Below are 19,541 nucleotides of genomic sequence, written 5' to 3'. Positions count from 1 at the left end.
TAATCATGAGCGACCATAACCAAGTGGTTAGCGCATGCGTTGCGCGAGCAACGCGCGCTCTATGACTGTCCGGCATGATTGAGATTCGCTGAATCATGTAGTTATGAAGGAAAAAACTGGATGGCAACTTATTGTGGAACGAATTGCTTGGTGAATGTGGTCTAAATGGTTTGTGAAACGAGCAAGTGATTGTATGGTGAATAAGGGGCTCAATGGTTAGTGCGAAGGGATAAATTTGGATTGATTTTTACTAGGGGTAGTGTTTTATGGACAACTATCAAATATTCAAATGGCTTCCTTCAAAATGTGGTAAAATGATGTGGAACCTAAAACGGATAGAAAAGAATAAATTCAGTCTCGAAGACGCTTTAAACGCTTCATAATATTTTCGTCAAATCTTATCTAACAAGTCACCAATCCCTTTTACCAGAAGAGCAGGTTATAACTCTTTTTGCTTCCCTGAAAAGAAATCTGCATAAAAACAGCAGTTTCTTCAGCAACTTGACGAGATAAACATTTTTCGATTTACGCAACTTGTCAAGAATCAAAGAGAGCTTGACACTTGATGTCAATTAACGAGCATTCGGAGGGTAAATAAACCTTTTTGCTGGACATCTAAATAAATTGCAGGTGGCGAAAGTGCATTGCTCCGCAATTTTCGCTGCTCCTGTGCGGGTTATATCCGTGAACCTGGGAACCTCTTTGATGATGGTTACGATCAGCAAGAATTATTCTCCAGTTCACTATTCCCGAAGGATTCCTCACTAATGAAGAATTTCGCTAATCAGGGCCGTTATCCAGCGCCTGTGGCTCGATTATTACGAAAAACGGCTACATTCGCGGCGGAAAAATGATAACGCATTCGATTAATTGGACTGGAGCAGAGTTCCCGGGCAAGGCTAGCGGATGTGGTTTGTTCAAATACCCATTTTTAACAAGTGAATTATTGAGAAAATGATGATTTTTCGTGCTTTTCTCCGACTTGAGTAGCTAATTGATAAAATCCTATTGTTAGGTTTTTCAAGGAAAATGACTGCGAAAGATACATCAAGGGGATCAACCAATTGATGTTGAATGGATGCGCCTAACACTGAAAGAGGATTTCTCTTCGAATAATATAAGATAAGGTAGCATCTGTCAGGTTAATTTCATGTAAAATAAAGCGTAATACTTGCAAAATGGTATTCGGCGAAAATCTGGAACGAAGCTCTTGGAGCACTCTCAAGTTGTATCTTATCATTTTGGCACCGGTTGGAGCTCGAAGAGAGCCGATTAGCCGTCTCTTTCGTTTTCGTTGCTCTTTTTGACAAAAGTCTGGGCGCGCGATATGCAAAAGATGTTTCGTCACGTTACCACTCTCCGGCGTGTGCATTAATCAACTCGTAATTGAAATGAGAATTCAAGTCCTTCAATCTGAAAGCAAAGGATTCTGAGGCTGACTCGAGAATTTTTTATGAAGCAGGGATTTTCTGTAGAACAAAGGATTTGCATACGAGGAATGTGATCGCTAAAGAAGGACTTGGGAAGGAATGGGGCGCTTGAAGGAGAATGAAGTAAAAGATGGAGTTTGAAGTCTTGAGGCAACGGGACTCAGAATAAAGGATAAGTAACAATGGTCGAATATACAATAATTAAATGATAGATAAACACGTAACAGAAAGTGATCATTTCTATGGAAGGACATAGAAGTTGTTCTCTTGCTTCTTCTTCTCTTTTCTTCGCACTACTTTTATATCTGCTGCTGGTTAACGAAATCCCACGCCCGTTGGGAAATCTCCGAGTTCGCCGTCAGATCTCTTTTAATCGGCAGTCCGGTAAGTGGCGAAGTTTGGGAGCCTAAGAATAATAAATCTAATTACTCCAATTAAATGCCTTTTCACTGAACAAAGGCAGTGGCCTCATGAGGGGCTGCGTTTGTTCAATGGAACGCAAGGAGCTTAAAAAGCCACAGAAATAGGTATATCTGGGCACGTAGTTGAAAGACACACTGGCTTAGCACAGATAAGAGTTTCGTATCTGACCGAAACCTGGGCTAAATAATCAGTGAGAATCAGTGGGCTACGTAGCTAAGTCCCGGCTTTCCGCTCTAATGAATCTATTCCACTCTTTCTTTACCTTTTGAAAACCACTCTTCGATGCCGGCTCTGGAGTAGTTGTTCCCGTCATCAGCAGTGACACAGTCTAGCATGAGCGAATGTGTGATCGGGCAGCATAATTCCGGCGGCTCGGCCACGTTTTCACTCTGGATGTACAGCCGCCGCACCGTCTTGTCAGCACCACCTGAGAAATTGATGAGCTAATTCAAGAGTTTGTAAATTTCTATATTAGGCGCAACTCTCAAATGCCGAAGAGCTCTAAGCAAAGGTGGCTCAACAAGGTGCCGGGTAGCATGTTATCAAATAATTTTGACAGGCCGTAGTGACTCTAGGTTCCAAAATGAAACCGCGTCTGGTTTGCTGATATCGAGAAAAATGGATTTGTATTTCTGAAGAAATCCTAAGATAAGCCCAGGAATAATAATTTCATTCAACATGTGAATTTTATAAAAATCCACGAGAATCGACAGAGGTATTCCCGAGCTGATTTCAAGATATACATAACTCCAGGTAACGCGTTTTCAAGTTATGCAAGAAAAACGTGAACTTGGTATGAAACAGCTTGACCCGTTATTTCACCTATTCAAATTGTACCTGAAATGACCGATGTCGACTCTCTATTCCAGCAAAGTGACAAAACGGAGCCTGTGTGCTGCTCAATCTGTCGGATAAGGGCTCCATCTGCTGCTGTCCAAATGCAAATATTCTAGGAGCGATGTTACTTTTGTTTATCATTTCATATTCTCTTCATAATATATATTATGTATTGTGTAATAAGGCACCTTGTCGATTGAGCCGGTAGCAATAAGACAGTGATCATGTGAATATTTCACGCAATTCACGGGCGCAGTGTGGCTTCGCAGGTTTAGCACCAGATCGATACATGGCCGACGTCCTACATCAATCGTTATTTTGGAAATGGATAATCATATCTACAGTTAATCTTAGATGGACTCAGCTAACAAAGGAGAGCAGGATTACGCCTATTTCATATTTATTGCGTATTTCGGCACGGAGCTTTAGAACGCTCTTTAATAACTCATTGGCTCAAAAAAGACATTAATAAAATAACTTTTTGCAAACACTTTGCAAACGAATGATCTCATAGTTTTCTAAAAGCACTTGACAAAAGTCACGCTTACGCATGATAGTTAAGAGCCGTATTTAGTTATTTAGCTTTGTAACACTCGAAAATATCATTCCATTTGCCGAAAGCATGCGATTCTAATCCTCCCTAAGAAAGAGGCAAAACTCACCTGACTCATTGAGCCACCAAATGTGGCCAAGATTGTCTGCTCCGACTGTAACGATGTGACTTTTATTTGGATTTGTGTCAAGCGCCAATGTCCCGCATCCGGAAAAGGACTTGTCATGTATACTCGTTTTGCTGGCAAGAAGACGCCGTTTCTTTTCCGTTTCCCAGATTCGTAAATCTCCTGAACAGTCATGTTTCGTAAAAAGAGAGTGCTGACTAAGTAATAATATTTGATGCTTAGAAGACAGGAAGCATCGTGCTGTTAATAGCGGCCCGTCACGAAAACTTTTTTCATGTTAAAATTAATTGAAACGATTGTTGCTTCTATTGAAAATTAATACAAAACTTTCGAGCGGCGGAAGATTCATCGGACTTTTCACTGTTGTCCAGGCAGTGTCAAGATCCTTCATCCTCCTTCTTGGGGACCCGAAAGAACCTCCCGAGCTGGTGAGACTCATCGTCATTTGCGGTTTTTTTATATCGAGGAGATTTCCCATTTTCCCTCGACATTCCATCTTAGCCAGAAGTCCCAGTGAGTCTAGGCCTACGACATCACTGGGCACTTTGCTGGGTATCCCAGGTACCCAGCTGTGGAGGAGGATTTCTCAAGAGAGAAGGGTATACTAAGTCTATTATTATGTCTCCACATAGATAGAAGGAACCACTAGTCAGTACTGAGTACTGGTTCCAACATCAATGCTTCACAGACTCGGACTATGTGGGTTAGAACGTCTACCACACATATGCTTGGTTGGGAATTGAACACAGCCTGACGATTTATCAAGACCTATCGTGTCCCTGCCACGTCCTGGCCCACCAAACCAGACGCCCCCGAAAGAGTTCGTGAAGAATCTACATTTTAAATGCAATTTCAGAAAGCAAAAGCGTTGAAATTGAACTTATGCAAGATGGTGCTATTAAAAGTCTTACCGAGAGCGGAACCGGTAACGAGGTAGTTTCCCAACCATCCCAACGCGTGGACGGTACCATCACAATGGCCCTCCCACGACTCAAGACAGCGACCGGAGGTATCCAAAATCTGAAGAAAAATATCACCAAAGTCGGCAAAAATTTCTAAAACTAAACAAAGGAAATAACGAAACGCAACCGTTCTCATCGGGGGATGCGCGGAAATAAGGCAAATCTAATGAGTGTTAAACAAAACTCTGAATTTTTCAAGCCATACGGAAGGACGCATATTTAGGTGAACTAAGTGGTTAAAAGGAAATTGGGCTTATCTTTTTAATTGTTTTCGGAACGCATTCGCTTTTAAACAGAAACTTATTCAAACGCGTAAATATTGTTGTGTGAATGAAAACGGAAGAGCTTAAACGTGTTTTAATTCATTGAACGGTTCAATTCGAAAAAATCAAAACCGATTTTTTCCTGCTGAATCTATCACCGCACCGGAAATTCCGGCGGTCCAACTGTTCTTCTAAAATATTTCCAAATATATTTTGCTTTTTACCGTCGCTGGATGTATAACTTATATAATATAAGATTGGACGAATATTAAATATTTGCATCATTCACGGTGCCCTGAATTGGTGGCATGATTAGGAAATGAGATCTGTTTATAAAATAGACGAGACATTGGTTTGGTTGATTTCATAACTTACCGATACCTGCCCATCAGGGCCTCCGACGGCGATCTTTTTCCCGCTCCGATGGAGTGCAATAGATCTCACTACAATCAACTTCGAGGCGAATTCGATGCCATCTGTGGTCTTCACATTTCCATCTAGTCCGCCGGAAACCACGAGTCCGTCAGCGTGATCTGTAAACAAGGTTCGCCGTGCATTCCATACGTAAGTTAATCATAATTTACATCGAAAAAGTTTCTTTCGATGAAAAAACTACTGTTAGGAAAATAACGATATTGAAAAATTATGGCTATTGAAAAAAAACGGACCATCTCTTTTTAATTAAATCAAGAGTCACTTTGTTGGAAGATTATAAAAAGCAGCTGAAGTAACCTAAATTTACGCTAATGCATAAATTACTTCCCGGAAAGGACCTTCCGGATTAGTGTCCGTTATCGTCTACCTGACAGTAGTACAGTTACTTTTGCAAACTTATGAGTTACAGTAGCTTAAATGAACCAAAGCCTAAGCATGTCACAATCTGACTGTGTTTATGAACTTCTTGGCAACTTCCCTTATCATCTCTTTTGTAGAGCGTTTTGTCGGAGCAGCCATAAAAGATATTTCCCTTTCAATCGATTTTCAAAACTTAAATTGAATCGAAGAAATAGTGACGAGTTATTTATTCAATTGCTACGTGGCCCAGCCTGGAGAATACGCACTTTAATTTCTTCTGTCATTAAATGGCCTGGTCTAGCGTAGCGAATGTTCCATTTTGAATCTACTGAAAGTATACGTATTTGCACGGGGCTCACGTTTGGGGTGGATTAACAAGAGCACGGAAAAATTAAGCCCGACAACCGCAAAATACTACACGTGTATGCAGTCCAGTGTTGATTCAAAGGGATTATTATTCACCTAAAAACTAGGGTTTTAAAAAAAAATCTTGCCTTCGAAACAGCAACGCAGTTCACGTCATGACTGTGCTGGACGAGCACGTTGCTCATTCTAAAAGTGTAGAATTACAAGAGCTAGCTGAATTTAAAATGTTTAAACTACTTTTCTTTTCTCGCAATTCTTCAGTGCTCAGATTTTCTAATGGAATGGGAAAAGCAAAACAAGTGTTAAAGAGCGTTGTCAGTGAATTTTCGTCGTGCCAAGAAAACGGTAGCTGTTGGTTTTAATTTTTTGGGCATGAGGAATTCCATCAACGAATGATGATGAAAAAATAGTGTAAAATCATCCAAAAGATATTCTTTTGGAATCGCTAGTTTAAATTGACAGGTGAGGGTATTTCAAATCAATGGGTTGAAATTCAATTCGTCAAAATCACCGAATTTTCCGATCAAACATCGTTCAGAAAATAATTACAGGTTATCAGAGAAGACTCTATCAGTCCATGTTTCCTTTGGCCTCATATGGCCTGCTATTTTTATGTCAGAACGATGCTCGATAGTTTCATCGCCCCACGTTTATCAACAGAGATACTTCAAGGAGCGTTTGGCTAATGCGGTAAATATTTTATTAAGAATTTCAACCCTCGTTCCCGATCATGTTCATGGCCATCGTTTTACTGGCTAAGAAATGAGTTCATGATTGAGTTTTAAGATTTGGTTATTCGGGGTTCACGCGGTTCGCCGAAACCGCACCTGTTGAGCATTTCCTATGTAAAGCCGACTTTTGAAATTCTAACTAAAGAAGATACAAACATGCAACTTCAACAGGGCAGTTTCCAGCGAACAAGGTAACTCTTTTGCTTCTTCGTTATTGAACTATTCCTGTAATTTGGGGTTAGATAACACGCGCGACCCTGAGCGGGTTAGATGCCGACCCCGATCCCTAGAATGGCGCAGCAAGAATATTCCACCGGAAAAGTGGGTCCAGTAATTCCTTCTTTGAACAACAAATTAATCCTAACAGGAGCTCTCGGAAGCTGCTCAGATCTTGCCCAAACCCATTTGCTGTCGCCTGTCTTCTTCAAATCCTCCTCGTAGAACTTCAACTAAGAAAAAATGTCGATTTTAGTAGTACATAGAACGTAACGTTCTAATTCTACGAAAGTTACGCAGCAAGGGGACGTATGAAATGAGCACAAATTATAAACAGAATATATGATTTAATCAGTGGCGAGGAAACTCACCTTGACGGTGCAAACGTCGTATACTTTTGAAGTGGCGCTCAGCTCGGGGACTTCAACTGCAGGGTTTCCCTTGAAGAACTTTGTTATGCTTGAGCTGTATTTTTCACGATTCTTTCAAAGCTAAGACGGTACAGTACAAACAATCATACCCTGTTAAGCAGCGGGAAGGCTTTGCCACGGCAAATCACCACGTTTTTCTTCGCTACTTTCACACAAGTTCATCAGAATATTCCAAAAAAGTAAACAATAATTATGCCGCCCGTTTTTCACACGTTCCGCTCGCATTACGTTTGAATAGAACTTGCTCCCACGCTCCTATACAATCAGTGAATTGGTGCCACTGTAGAAGTTTCAACGGTTCACCTTGACCATGTAGCTTTTTAGGGATAATTTTGAATTACTTGTGTTTGAGGTTAACTGAACAAATTTTAATGATCCCTACTCAATACTCGAGTAATTTTGGGATTATCTCCCTTGCTCAGCGCATAATATTCCAACCTGTCCGGCACTTAAACACAATTTAAATAGGCTATTTAAAATAGCTATTTAAATTGAAGGAACGCACCTGACAAATGAGGAAGTTGTCGCATAAACACATAATATTCACGGGGCTTATCTGAACTTTTATTTCAAATACAAGATGATTAATCGCCATCTACTCCACTTGCCTCTAATATCGACCTCTGTAATTTCATTGAGGAATGACTCGGTAACAGTCGCTTCTTGAGAAAGACCTTTGACCGAGCTAATCGACTGCTGCGAGTCTTTAGATTCTTCATCACTCGAGTGACTTGTGATGCTCACTTCAGTCGGATTCAAAAATTCAGAGCTTCGTAATTTTCCGTGAAAAAGTTAATGAATCCAGAGCTTGGGAATAGGTGGATTCGGCGATGACTTGTTGTGGAAGAACAATTTCTCTTTGAGGGTTTGCAGCTGCTGCATTTTGGGGACGAGTTGGGTTCAGATTCTGTTCTGCTTTGATCTTGGGATTTCGGACTTCCTTATTTACTTGCAAAAGAAAATTTTTATAAAAAGAAAGTTCGAAGAATGTACCTTCTGGGGAACTGCTGTGTAAATCTGCACGTAAAACTGTCTGCACTTGTGCTAGATTCCTATCGAAGGATATATTTGGGTCTTGTTTACTTAAAAATCCTCATCATATCAGTAAAAGCTGTCTTACAATTTCCGATAAAAAGAGAGAATCACCCTATTGCAGCCGCGTTATCTGACAAGTGCCCCATAAACTACCCTTTTCTTATCATGCGAAAACTGTTTCTCGGCATCTTCGACTGATTTGAAAGTGTGCTCTTTCGCTTTGACATACTGTTAGTTCGCTCTACTGTAAGTGAAAAGTAAAAATGCAGAAAGAATTGTCTTTTTCTTGCCCGGTAACTTGCGATTAAAAGCTCAAGTGAACGGTCTGAAAAAACTTGCATGTACTTTACTGTTTGTAAAAAATTTATTCATCGGAAATAAATTAGTCAGAGAAATTATTTTCGTTTTGCTTTAGAAAATTCATGGTGTTTGTTCTTGATTTAGCTTGAAATGAATCTATATGAGCAAGAAGGAATAAGTACAAAAATGGAGACTAGTGGGCAGTTAAAAATTTAACCTGTTCGTGTAAGTTGGTTTTATTTTTGGCTGCGCCAATAGATAAGTGTTAGAAGAAAGGATATGCTGTTATCGGGGAATATTGACTGGAAAAGGGGTGCTCGTAAGGCACAGAGGGAGCAGCCAATTCATGAATTTGGCGACTTGTTATTTAACTGAGAAGATAAAGGATACAAGCAAGTAGGCTGGAGTAACTTAAAGATCAATGGAAACTTAAAATAACTTAAAATAGTCTTGAATAGGAGAGAAAAAGCTGATATGAGAATAAGCTTTGAATGCTTGAAAATGAGTTTGAATGATGAAGGAAGCTGAAATATATGAAGAAAACGTATTGAATAGAAAACACAGTACTTGATAGTAGTGGATAATTATGGACAAAAAAGGAGATTGGTCTAATTTTAAATTTTAATCAATTCGTACTGCAAAGAGGTCGTGAATGCAAAATGATGCTGAGTCCGGAAACAAAATAATTTTTACTAGATGAACAATATCCTGCTTGGAGAAAATGAGTCGAGAGAAATTATTTGAATTCATTGTTGTATAATTCATATCAGTAATAACAAAAGAAGGGGTGATTAGAAGCGTTTTTTGAACCATGTAGGAAAGTCGAGCAAATTGCGACATCATGAGGAATGATTTTGAGTGCGAGAAAAAATAAGAATATAAAGCTGCTTTATAATATTCTAGGGAACAAAGTAGAGTAACGTACAAAGGGAAATATAGGGAAATAGCACAATGATAATATCTAACAAGGGTTATTGTTGGTTTTGGGGTTCGGCGTTTCAAAAAATATGATTCGTGTTAAAAGCAGTTTCGTTTTTTTTTTTTGTTGCAAGCGTAAACAGTGTGTCATTATTTTTCATACATATGTCGTTTGTTTCGTATTTTGTTGAAATTGGATCGCGATATTATTAATTGTTGATGGGAGACGAGCTCGTTAATCGTACTTTTGGCGCTTTGGCGAATGGAAATTCTAGTAGCGGTGGTTGGCATCCTGGCTGGTATTGTTAACCACGGCGCGTTGTGAGGTTAGAAATGGTCAATTAACACGGACACGGAGTTCTGCCCGACTTGGTCGCCCAGTTGCATATTCTGCCACTACAAGCACAAGGTTAATCAAAAGGTCGATATCCCCAAAAAGATAGAGATCCAATTAAAAGTTCAGTGTAGTCATAATTAGAATACCTGATTAGCAGCGTTGTCATTGTCGCTCGATTTCAAGGCAAAGCTCCAGCCATCCGGAGTCATGGAGGCGCAATGTGGAAGACGTAGCTCGACGGGATGGTTGAAGCGCAATCCATGGGGGCCACACATCACCATCGGTGATAGCAATCGCTCCCCTCGCTCTTCATCAAGCGGCGGAACGCCTTCGTGGAGCTCTCGACAGACCTGAAATTGTACTGACAAAGATGCTTTAGTGAGTTGACTATACCTTGAAGTAAATTTCTTGTTGAATCCCTGGTGGAATTGCTCCTCGTGGAATGACGATTGAGACACCAGTTTCAACTGACGATAGAACACCACCAGAAACGTCAAAAGTTCCTCTTGCAGTCGCAACAACCTACACACAACATCGTTTATCGCTGAATTCATTGAACATAAAAGTACCTCTGGATCGTTATCATCATCCTCCACAACTGGAATAGAAGACTGCGACTGTGGATTTCTCGGATCATCTCGTTCAACCCCCGAGTCATAAGTCTGCTGCTCTGGCCTCGTTTTGAAAGGTCGAGGGCCGAGCCGTTGCTGGAAAGCTGGCTGCGGGTCGCGAATAGATCTACGAATATCCCGTTACTCACTAGAAGGATTTAAAACGTGGCTTACTTGACGTAATTATTGTATTCTTTTTTATCCTGCTGCTTGAACATGTCGAGCCTCTGGTGGAAGGGGATTTTCGCTGGATCGGACAAGCGGTTAGGGTCGTTTCTACTGGACACTGGAGCTGGATCCGCTGGGCGACTGTATTCTCGCTCTTGAGAAGGAGGGAAGGAGCTTTTCGTCATTGCGGGTGATGCGTAGGCAAGCTTTGGAACATCTTCATCGGAAGAATCGGGAAGAGGAGGCTTTGAGACTGGAGGAGGAGGAAGTTCTGGAGATGGATCGCGAGGAACTCGTCTCATATTACTAAAGAGATTTGTAAATAGGAAGGTAATGAGTTAAACTGACTTCTTCGCTTTTGACAGATAATCATTCGGCGCGAGTTCCGAGTTAGATCGCTCGTCTCTGCCGTATCTGCTGTCGCTACGATAGCTTTGTTGATCATCATCAAACTGGAATGGTTCTGCATTTTCATCCTCTTCTTCCGACTCGTAGTCGTCGGCTCTTCTCGATCTGTTCATTTCAGAGCCGATGGTGGTGACGGAGTATTCTGAGTTGGGTGCAGAAACATAGCTCAGACGATCGTCTTGATCTAATAAATGAATAAAAGCTTGAAGAAAGAAAATTAATTTCACCTTGATCGAGATTTTCGTCGTCTTCTTCAGGAGCCGCGACCTTTTCTGATACCCAAACAAGTCCATTTTGCTGATCAGCAATAGATTGGTGCACCCTTGTAAACCAGTCGGGTGCGGCTAGATCAATAACGTCAGTGAACAAGTAGTTGTAACCGCGTTCCAGCTTTTGCGCTCTCTCATGCATTTTCTTCGAGCTGGTGGATTTCTCCTTGGTAGAGACGGAGTATTTCTGTCGCAGGTCCTTGACGACCTAAGAATTTTGGTGAGCACGCGGCAAAGAAGTTTAAGTTATTTGTGTTGGACATGATTTAGACGATCATGAATTTCGCCTCGAAATAGTGGCATAATATTTTCTAAAACAAGCCAGATGCCTAAGATTTAATATAAGAAGCTCCATTTTGTTTTGAATTTGGATTATGAAATAATGATAAGTGCTGATTATAACACACCTGTATGGGAGACAGTATGTTTAATCGTAATCCTTATGTTAGGATTTGTAAGGCTTACTTTTGCGGATGGGGCCTTGAGGAAGATAACGATTGGGTAGAGTTGAGAATAGTTGAGCTTATCAACAGCTGTCGGCGTGATATCGAGGACTGCGTGCTTATTCCGCTCGATGATTTCGTTGATAACGGCGAGCTTAATGATTCCCTTTCTGCGACTTTTCTGTTGGAGATCTGGGTGGGCCAAGTCGTTGCGGGCAACTAAATCACAGTAATTTATGAAATTAGCTGAACCCGAAATTTGGAGCGATATGACGCGGACGATGTCTTTGAAGTTTACCTTCGTATCTATCTTGATAGTCGCCGACCAACAATTCCCTCGTTATATCCGCCAAAGCTCCAAGAATAACAACGGGCCGTTTGAAGCCAGCCTCTCGGAGCACCACGCGTTCATACGAGTCAAACTTGGCTCCAGAAATCGGCGCTGGTGGCGCATCATTTCCTTTATTCTTCCCTTTGAAGAGTTTCGCCTGGATACCACGACCGGTTTTGGCGGCGCGCATTTGCGCTGCTTTTGTCTTCGACTTGTTTGAGCTGATCGGCGCGGACTTGATTCGGGATCACGCCCTTTTCCACTTGGATCGAGTTCGTCCCGATGCGGGAAGCAAGCCAATGACCAACAATGCCTTGGTATAGTGTGTCTGTGATCAGGAACACTAAAGAAAGGGAGTCATGTTTTGTTTTGGAATAAATAGTCAAGAGCCCTGGAATTTTAATACTGCGATGACTAGATCTCGCGTCATCGCACGAAACCCCTCGTTCTTCGGTTCTTACCTTGACCCTTTTTGAAACCAAGCTCATGGCTCTGCGCAGCATCTCGTTTGAAGTGGGTTCGGATATAAAAACTATCTCCAGTTCCTCGCTCCAGAATCGACTCATAGTGTCGCGGTTTCGACTGAGCCACGATGCAAACCTCGCCACCAACAGGGAGAGACATCAAATTTAATACAGCATGCTCGCGTGTCAGTTGTCTGAAGCTTATTCCGTTGACTTCGAGAAGTTGATCTCCCATTTTAAGACCCTTCAAGGCGTTGATAAAATATGTTCGATTTTAAACAAGCAGAAATTTTCTAAAAGAAAATTGTTCAATGCCATTCCTGTTGGGCGGCTGGGGAGCCCTCCTGAACCGATGCGACAAAAATACCAACGTCATTTCCACCAGCAAGGCGGATTCCAACATTTTTGGCTTTTATGAAAATAATTTGGCGGGGTTTCTCATCAGCTTGTGCTCTTGGAGCGGTTCTATTCACGAGTGCAGAGTCTTGATATTCGCCGTAGTCAGGCGTCCCGTAGTCCGATTTTACAGGCGGCACGGCGCTGGCCATCGCGGGAAGGGCCACGGCCGATTGAGGCAAGCCGCTGGGCTTAGATGAGTTTTACAAATTGATCAATTAGGATTATCTCGACCACGTGGACGAGTAAATATGACAAATGAGATCGACTGAAAATAAAAACTCTCCTTGTTAGTTCGAATTGGTGGATCTGGCGAGGCTTCTTTCGGCGGCAGAGAGGGAGATCGCGATCTGGAAGGAGTTCTTGATCGAGAGGGTGATCTTGATGGCCTCCTCGAGCTCGGGCGCGATGCTGGCCTTGACGTTGAGTTTGGAATGGTTACAGTGCCGCCGTCTTGTTTTTGAACGACCAGAGCAAGCTGATTTTGTTTGCCAGAAATTAACTTTTCTCGACTAAAGAAAGGATGACTCGCCAAAGAGCCTAATTAGATAACGAAAAGAAGGTCACTCAACAAAAACGAGCATGATGATACCCTATTTATTCAATTAAGTTTCAGTTAGCCGCGTTCCTGAATAGCTTCGTTGACAGATTTATTATCAACGCCGTTGCTATTGATTGCTAGAACAATATCTCCGCTTTTGAGTCCCTTTTGGTCCGCAAGAGAGCCGGGTTGAACGTCTTGGATGTAGATACGCGTGCCAAGTCTGATGCCATACGATGCCTTTGCCATTTTGCCCTTGCTCAAAATCACCGTTTCTGGAGGAGCAGCTTTCACGGGGAGTTGCGTCGTATTGTAATCAGTGGGCGCGTCTGGCCGATCGGGAGAGAGTGGGGAAATGTCGGTCAAGTCCTGTCGCGATCGATGGCTCTTTCTACTTTGGCCGGAGTAACGACGACTTCTTTCGCTTCGTTTTGATCGTCTTGAGTGGTATGATCGTCTGTCATCGTCGCTATAGTCATCACTGTAGCTGTACGACCTGGAGCCTGATCTTGAGTGACTGTAGCTCCTTCCTCTCGATCTGCTCCGTCTTCTGTCTGATGAATAGCTTCTGTCGCGCGAATCTCTCGATTCTGAATGATGTCGGCTTCTTCCCAAGGTCGACCGCCCTCCAAGACGCGCCGGCACCTTGACGATCGCTTTTCTTTTCACAGTAAGTTCAACGCGTCTACCAGCCTTCTTCAGAAAGCCTATCGCTTGGTTGTGCGTCACGTTCTCCATTGACATCGAATTAACTTGGAGGAGTTGATCGTTAACTTGAAGTTTGTCCCAGGCCGGGCCGTTCTTGACAACATCGGATATCATTACGGAAGTGTCCCCTGTGCGGGCGGTTGGATTGTCGATTCCACCGGAAACGGCGATGCCGAAGCCGAATGCTGGCATTTTTTCGAGAACATATGTGTGTTGCTGCCAGATTACCTAGACAGAAAACATGAAAATGATGTAAAGATCGCTGGAAACGTACCTCATCGACCATCTCCATCTGACCACTCTCGTAGAGCCGCTCTCGAGAATACGAGGCGCTCATCCGAACTGATCTGAAATAAACCTTGTTATCTTCCCGTTGTTCCTCGAGCCTCTATTGTTGTCAAAACGGATAAAGAAAAAGCTGATTCAAATTTTTTAAAAGGAAGCAAAAAAACGCTCGAGTTCACACCGAGCGGGGCGATTTCGCTGAAGGCAATAAATCAAAAACGATTTTGGCGAGTCATTACTGTTCACGGCGGGGCGCATTTGTGAAAATTATATCACTCCGATTTCGAGGGTGCGTTTTCCGGTGCCACTTTCTCTCGATTCAAAAAAGCGGAGGGCAAAATTATCCGCCGCCAAGCCCGATGCAGCCCTGCATGGCTAAGAACCTCGGCGTTGGTGGGAAAATATAAGGGAGTAAAATAAAAAGCTAAAGACGCGAAAAAGAAAAGCTGCAGAAAACACGACACGCACGAGACGCGTTTACCCTTGGCGCGCGCGTTTGAGGAGCGCACACATCTTCTCCCCCAAAAATTGATTGATCTACACTGGACCTGAGGGGGATTAGCCACTTTGCCGCTCAGAATGGTAGAACGTTGACCGTGACATTTAGGGCGACCCGGGTCATTAAAAGAGCGGAAAATCATGGAGGACCACAAATAACATGAATTTTAAATCAATCTCTAAAAAAAGAGAAGAAAACCGTCAAACTTCAGCGGATAAAAATGATTCATACGTATTTACTTTTCGGCACTGAATAGTTAATACAGTAGTAGGCAAATATTTGTCGTCTTTTTCAATGAAAATCTCTCTTTTCCTCTATCTAATCTTTACTCTTTTGGAATCAACTCCAGATCAACTCGTTCAGAACGCGACTTCACTCTTTAACAACGAAAAACCACTCTTGGCATTTGTCAGGCCGGTCTTGTAAATCTTAAAAATTTCAAAAAGTTCAAGGGAATCTCGCTCGCGCAGTCGCACAGTCCCTTATTCCAAGATTAAACAAACATCTCTTCCTTTTGTTTCTTTTTCCACATGGAAAGAAATTTCTGATCAGGAAATTCCTTGCAGGTTGATTATGAAAGAATCGAAAAATGTGATTGATAGAATTTTGAAGCGTGTGCGATATTGGTATAAAAATTTAATAGAGCCAAAATGCAAATTTGCACCGCGGAGGCTCTCTTCTGATCTGGAAATCAAAATCTCTAAATAAAGAAATCTCTCATTATTCCCGCCTGGGCGATGGATTCAAATGGCCCGCGCGCATCTTTGATTGGCGCTTCCCACTTTCTATCGTCTCCTGCCATTATATTTGAATAAAGCAACAAATAGATCAACAGCGTTATCAATGGGAAACTCTCTCAGTGTTATTTAGTTTCGAAAACAATCGAATTCGAAAAAAGGGTTCAAAGAAAAAGCATAAAAAAAGTTGCGAGGTCACAAACAACAGTAAAGTGAGGTAGGCGGACTACCCGCAGGACAGCCCAGTGAGATAACATCACATTCCTCAGCAGGACATGTTTCCTTTATTTTGATTTTTCTTATGAGACAGATGATCATCAATCAATTTTGAACTTTTGATTTATTGCTTTCTGAAAAAGAAATAGGTAAAAGAAATACGATACGAACGTACCGGTCGTAGTTCTATCTCTTCAAATCAGTGATCAATCATCAATTTTCAAAAAGATCATCTTGATCTCGTTTTGATAATTGCTTTCAATGAAAATCCACATTGTTTTATTTACTCTATTAAAAAAGTTTGGGATAACTAGGAAAGAGATGTTGATTGTATAAATAAAACGTTAATTTGTGACAACGAATTCTTATTTTGCGTCATGTTTCCTCCAAACTCATCAATCGCTCATTAGCGCCAAAATATACTCGAAAAATGCTCAAGAAAATCTCAATTCTCAGTCCTTTCATTTTGACAGAAAATGAAGCTTCTTTCAAGTCTTCTCCTTTTTTCACTCGAGAGCGATGCAAGAAAGCCGAATGTCATCATGCTCAATACTGACGACTTCGGCATCGGAGATTTTACAATTTACAATAGAGAAGCTAAAGTGCCCACGCCAAATATTGACAGAATCGGCCATGAAGGAGTGAAATTTCTGGGAGCGAGTTCGGCTTCTAGTCGTTGCTCTCCTAGTAGATATATGCTAATGACTGGGCGGTATTCGATGGAAGATAGCCAGTCGAGAATGATCAATCAAGGCAACGTTCAAAATATTATTATAAGTTACCAATAATAACCATGCCTTTCTCCCTTGAAAAAAGGAAGGCAAAAATGAGGACTTTTTTGTTCAGAATTTCATGAGGATTCTAAAAATAGACTCAGATTAAAAATTTGAGACTTGGCAAAGAGCGACTACTATACCCTTAAGAAAATATTTTGAACAAAAATACAGGTGAACCGCATCTTGGAGAAATTTTCAAAAAATCTGGCTACAAGACAGGGATCTTTGGAAAACAGCAGCCTCTTCCGATGGGCATAGCTGTAGAAAATGGAACATGGCAGGACTTTGCAGCTGTCGGCCAGCGCGATCGAGCAGCTCTCGAGTATAAAAAAGAACACGGTTTGCTTGCTTATCCGAATACAGCCACCCCTCACCAGAAATACGGATATTACAATCTAAGAGCACCGCCACAATTGTACGGCTACGATTATTCCTATACCCTCCCCGGTATGTGCTGCAATCCGGGCTTGTCTTTCGAAAATGGAAGAAGCACAGAACCAGCCGAAACTTGGGTTCGCCTCCAACCTTATCCCGAAACAACTCCCGAAGAAAAGTATTCAGCAGGTGGCAACAACTTCCCAAACACAGGTTATTTTGGTCCATCTGGGTTTGAAGAGGAAGGCACAGATCCTTTTTCGTTGAACAATTACTACGATACATGGGCTCGACAAACGATTGCTGGGAAAAACTTTGACAGTCGGGAACTTGAACAAGAAGTCAGCCGAAAACTCGAAAACTTCATCGATGAAAATCATAAAGAGCCGTTTTTCGCCTACTACGGCATGAAATCTGGGCACGCGCCGTTCAACACACCACTCCGATTTAGAAACCAGACAGAAGCCGGGCTTTTCGGAGAAATGGTGTTGGAGACGGACGAAATCGTAGGACGCATTCTGGACAAGTTGGATGAACACGACATCGCAAACGACACCCTCGTTCTTTTCATGTCGGACAACGGACCAACGACGGTCGGTAAAAAGATTTTCAACGAATGGGGTCACAAGCAGTGGAGAATCGATCTACCAGAATCTCCTGGTGGTATGAAAGCAAGATCAGTTGATCTTCAGGAACTGGATCGGCAAGTGAAAACTTTAAATTTAAACATCTTCAGTTGGCAAGAAAATTCGTCGATCCAAACTTTAGGGATTCAAAAACACGATGGGTGAGGCAAGTCACAGAACTCCATTTTTATGGCGTTATCCAAAAAAGTTCGAGCCAAGGACAGGGTTTAGATAAAGCTTTTTTCTGCTAGATTAAAAATCGGAATCCAGCACCTAACTACAAAAAAAGCTCTTTATGACCCTTTTCAAAGAATCATCCACGAGCCAAGTGTTCAAGTTTCCACAGTTGACATCTACGCAACCCTCGCTGAGCTGATCGGATACGACTTGGGCTGTAACGAAGCCCCGGACAGCAGAAGTCTCTTGTCATATCTCGAAACTGGCGAAGCAAGCTACGAAGTAAAAAAACAAACCGATTATGACGCACGCTTACACTCCTGGCGTAAATTCCGCCATTCGAAAAGGAAACGTCAAATTAGTCCCTGGAACCAAGTCATTCTACAACACCGAGTGGGATCCAGAAGAGAAAAACAACCGTTTCTTCGAGGAAGATGAACAAAGACAAAAATATATTTCCTATTTGGAAAAATACATGGCCGACTGGATGGCGCACATTGATGCTCGAGAAGCAGCGACGAAGAGGGGAGTGGACCAAGAGAACTGCTACCCTCAATTTGAACGATTTAACTGGTTGTAAATTACAACAACGAATAATATTTTGATTTTCTTTGACTGAATTATTTACCCTAAATAAATAACTCTTAAAACTATTCGTTTGCGCAGGTGTCTGAATAGCCATCGTGTTCAGACGAATAAATGGAAAAATAAGCACTGAATGAGCTGATTAGTGAAGCCAAATTGATACTGAGTGTGTTGTGCTCATTCATTCAATTTAGGCCAGAAGCTGGAAAGATAAGAAACAAGCTGTCCAGGCGATTATTTGGGTGATTGATTTCTGAAGTGCGGATCGAGGGATCAGAGACGTTTTCCAGGCCAAGCCCAGAGCGACTTCCAAAAGGGCGCGCGAGAGGTTCGAAGGGCGAACAGCGGACTCCATTGACTGCTAAAAACAAAAAATACCACTGTAATTTCTCCTCTTTCGAACTGCCATCCAACTAAAAAATTATGAAAATAAAATACAAACAAAAAATGAGTGTCAAATTTGAATTCCTTGCATATTTTTACCGTAGGATAGATTTTATGATAAAAGAAAACAAAAGTTTATTTTTAGGTCTAGAAAATATTCGCCACTTTTCAATTTCACATGGGGCTACGATGCTTCATTTGCAAGTGTCTTGTCTCCTACCGCGTTACTTGCGAGTGCCTCAGCTGATCGACCTTGCGCCTCTCGCGCGCCTGTTTTCGAACTCGCTCTAGGCTTGGCCTGGAAAACGTCTCTTTATCCCGGATCGATTATTCTGTAATCGTCACGGGTTCCGTCGTCCATTGAATGAGACGCCATTTAAAAAAAAGGAAATGGGAATTGAAATGTCTTATTCATGCTCACGAAATCGACGTAAACGGAGGGCAATTCAGCCCTCGAAATACCACTAGATGATTGTATTATTGTGGATAATTGTTTTTCCTATAATTTCATTAATTCGCCGCCGCGTATTAAATATTTCAAAGTGAAATGATGATATATCTTTTGTTTTATGGACGAACGTCAGCAAAATTAATGAGCCGCCTTTCGATAGCGCTGCACTTGAGGATGAGCTACTCCTATCACCCGGAACAATCCGGCTCGCTGGTAAATCCAACAGGATTTGATTTGAGTCACCGATTTCACGATATTCACGCGAAGGAGTTGAAACTCTTTCGAGGAATTCAAACAAAGATTGATGGGAAAAATTTTGAATGGGAGATATTTACAGAGGGAAATTGACGTTATAAAATAGTTATTT

The 19,541-nt window shown here is 41.8% G+C and overlaps 3 protein-coding genes and 1 long non-coding RNA gene across 4 annotated transcripts; 1 reads left to right on the top strand and 3 right to left on the bottom strand.

Moving 5' to 3' along the window:
• Window positions 1-1,453: 1,453 nt before the first annotated feature.
• Window positions 1,454-5,965, bottom strand: LOC145711510 (ciliary WD repeat-containing protein ctxp80-like). The gene is made up of 9 exons (XM_081789206.1): window positions 5,885-5,965; window positions 5,460-5,562; window positions 4,971-5,128; window positions 4,282-4,390; window positions 3,353-3,532; window positions 2,879-2,991; window positions 2,691-2,802; window positions 2,116-2,280; window positions 1,454-1,836 (listed from the first exon to the last, which is right to left on the bottom strand). Exons 1-9 carry the CDS (start codon window positions 5,939-5,941, stop codon window positions 1,730-1,732), a joined length of 1,104 nt encoding a protein of 367 aa, XP_081645332.1. The 5' UTR covers window positions 5,942-5,965; the 3' UTR covers window positions 1,454-1,729.
• Window positions 5,966-6,720: 755 nt separating this feature from the next.
• LOC145711543 (uncharacterized) lies at window positions 6,721-7,445 on the bottom strand. Its single transcript, XR_014135194.1, has 3 exons — window positions 7,224-7,445; window positions 7,075-7,143; window positions 6,721-6,936 (listed from the first exon to the last, which is right to left on the bottom strand). It is a non-coding gene; the product is annotated as an uncharacterized LOC145711543 (long non-coding RNA).
• Window positions 7,446-8,511: 1,066 nt separating this feature from the next.
• Window positions 8,512-14,479, bottom strand: LOC145711974 (tight junction protein ZO-3-like). Its single transcript, XM_081789662.1, is given in 15 exon segments — window positions 8,512-9,783; window positions 9,871-10,074; window positions 10,118-10,246; window positions 10,294-10,462; window positions 10,510-10,809; window positions 10,852-11,095; window positions 11,139-11,388; window positions 11,646-11,842; window positions 11,922-12,157; window positions 12,159-12,297; window positions 12,416-12,664; window positions 12,741-13,005; window positions 13,071-13,318; window positions 13,445-14,291; window positions 14,338-14,479. Coding segments are annotated over 15 exon segments (3,609 nt in total). The 5' UTR covers window positions 14,401-14,479; the 3' UTR covers window positions 8,512-9,714.
• Window positions 14,480-16,276: 1,797 nt separating this feature from the next.
• On the top strand, window positions 16,277-18,334 carry LOC145711972 (N-acetylgalactosamine-6-O-sulfatase-like). Its single transcript, XM_081789661.1, has 4 exons — window positions 16,277-16,460; window positions 16,748-17,654; window positions 17,889-18,036; window positions 18,131-18,334. Exons 1-4 carry the CDS (start codon window positions 16,277-16,279, stop codon window positions 18,332-18,334), a joined length of 1,443 nt encoding a protein of 480 aa, XP_081645787.1.
• Window positions 18,335-19,541: the final 1,207 nt, after the last annotated feature.

The sequence above is a fragment of the Oikopleura dioica genome, chromosome 1 (assembly GCF_907165135.1).
Source record: "Oikopleura dioica chromosome 1, OKI2018_I68_1.0, whole genome shotgun sequence".
Lineage (NCBI taxonomy): Eukaryota > Metazoa > Chordata > Appendicularia > Copelata > Oikopleuridae > Oikopleura > Oikopleura dioica.
This window is presented reverse-complemented; position numbering and strand designations above follow the sequence as displayed.

Bases quoted from the DNA above. Each gene is read 5' to 3' on its own strand.
- LOC145711510 (XM_081789206.1), bottom strand. From the start codon at position 5,941: ATGAGCAACGTGCTCGTCCAGCACAGTCATGACGTGAACTGCGTTGCT. The intron at 2,803-2,878 runs GTGCCTTATTAC...CATCGCTCCTAG, and splicing joins CTACCGGCTCAATCGACAAG to AATATTTGCATTTGGACAGC. The intron at 1,837-2,115 runs GTAAAGAAAGAG...TATTATTCTTAG, and splicing joins CGAAGAGTGGTTTTCAAAAG to GCTCCCAAACTTCGCCACTT.
- LOC145711972 (XM_081789661.1), top strand. From the start codon at position 16,277: ATGAAGCTTCTTTCAAGTCTTCTCCTTTTTTCACTCGAGAGCGATGCA. The intron at 16,461-16,747 runs GTTCGGCTTCTA...ACAAAAATACAG, and splicing joins AGTGAAATTTCTGGGAGCGA to GTGAACCGCATCTTGGAGAA. The intron at 17,655-17,888 runs GCAAGTGAAAAC...CCCTTTTCAAAG, and splicing joins GATCTTCAGGAACTGGATCG to AATCATCCACGAGCCAAGTG.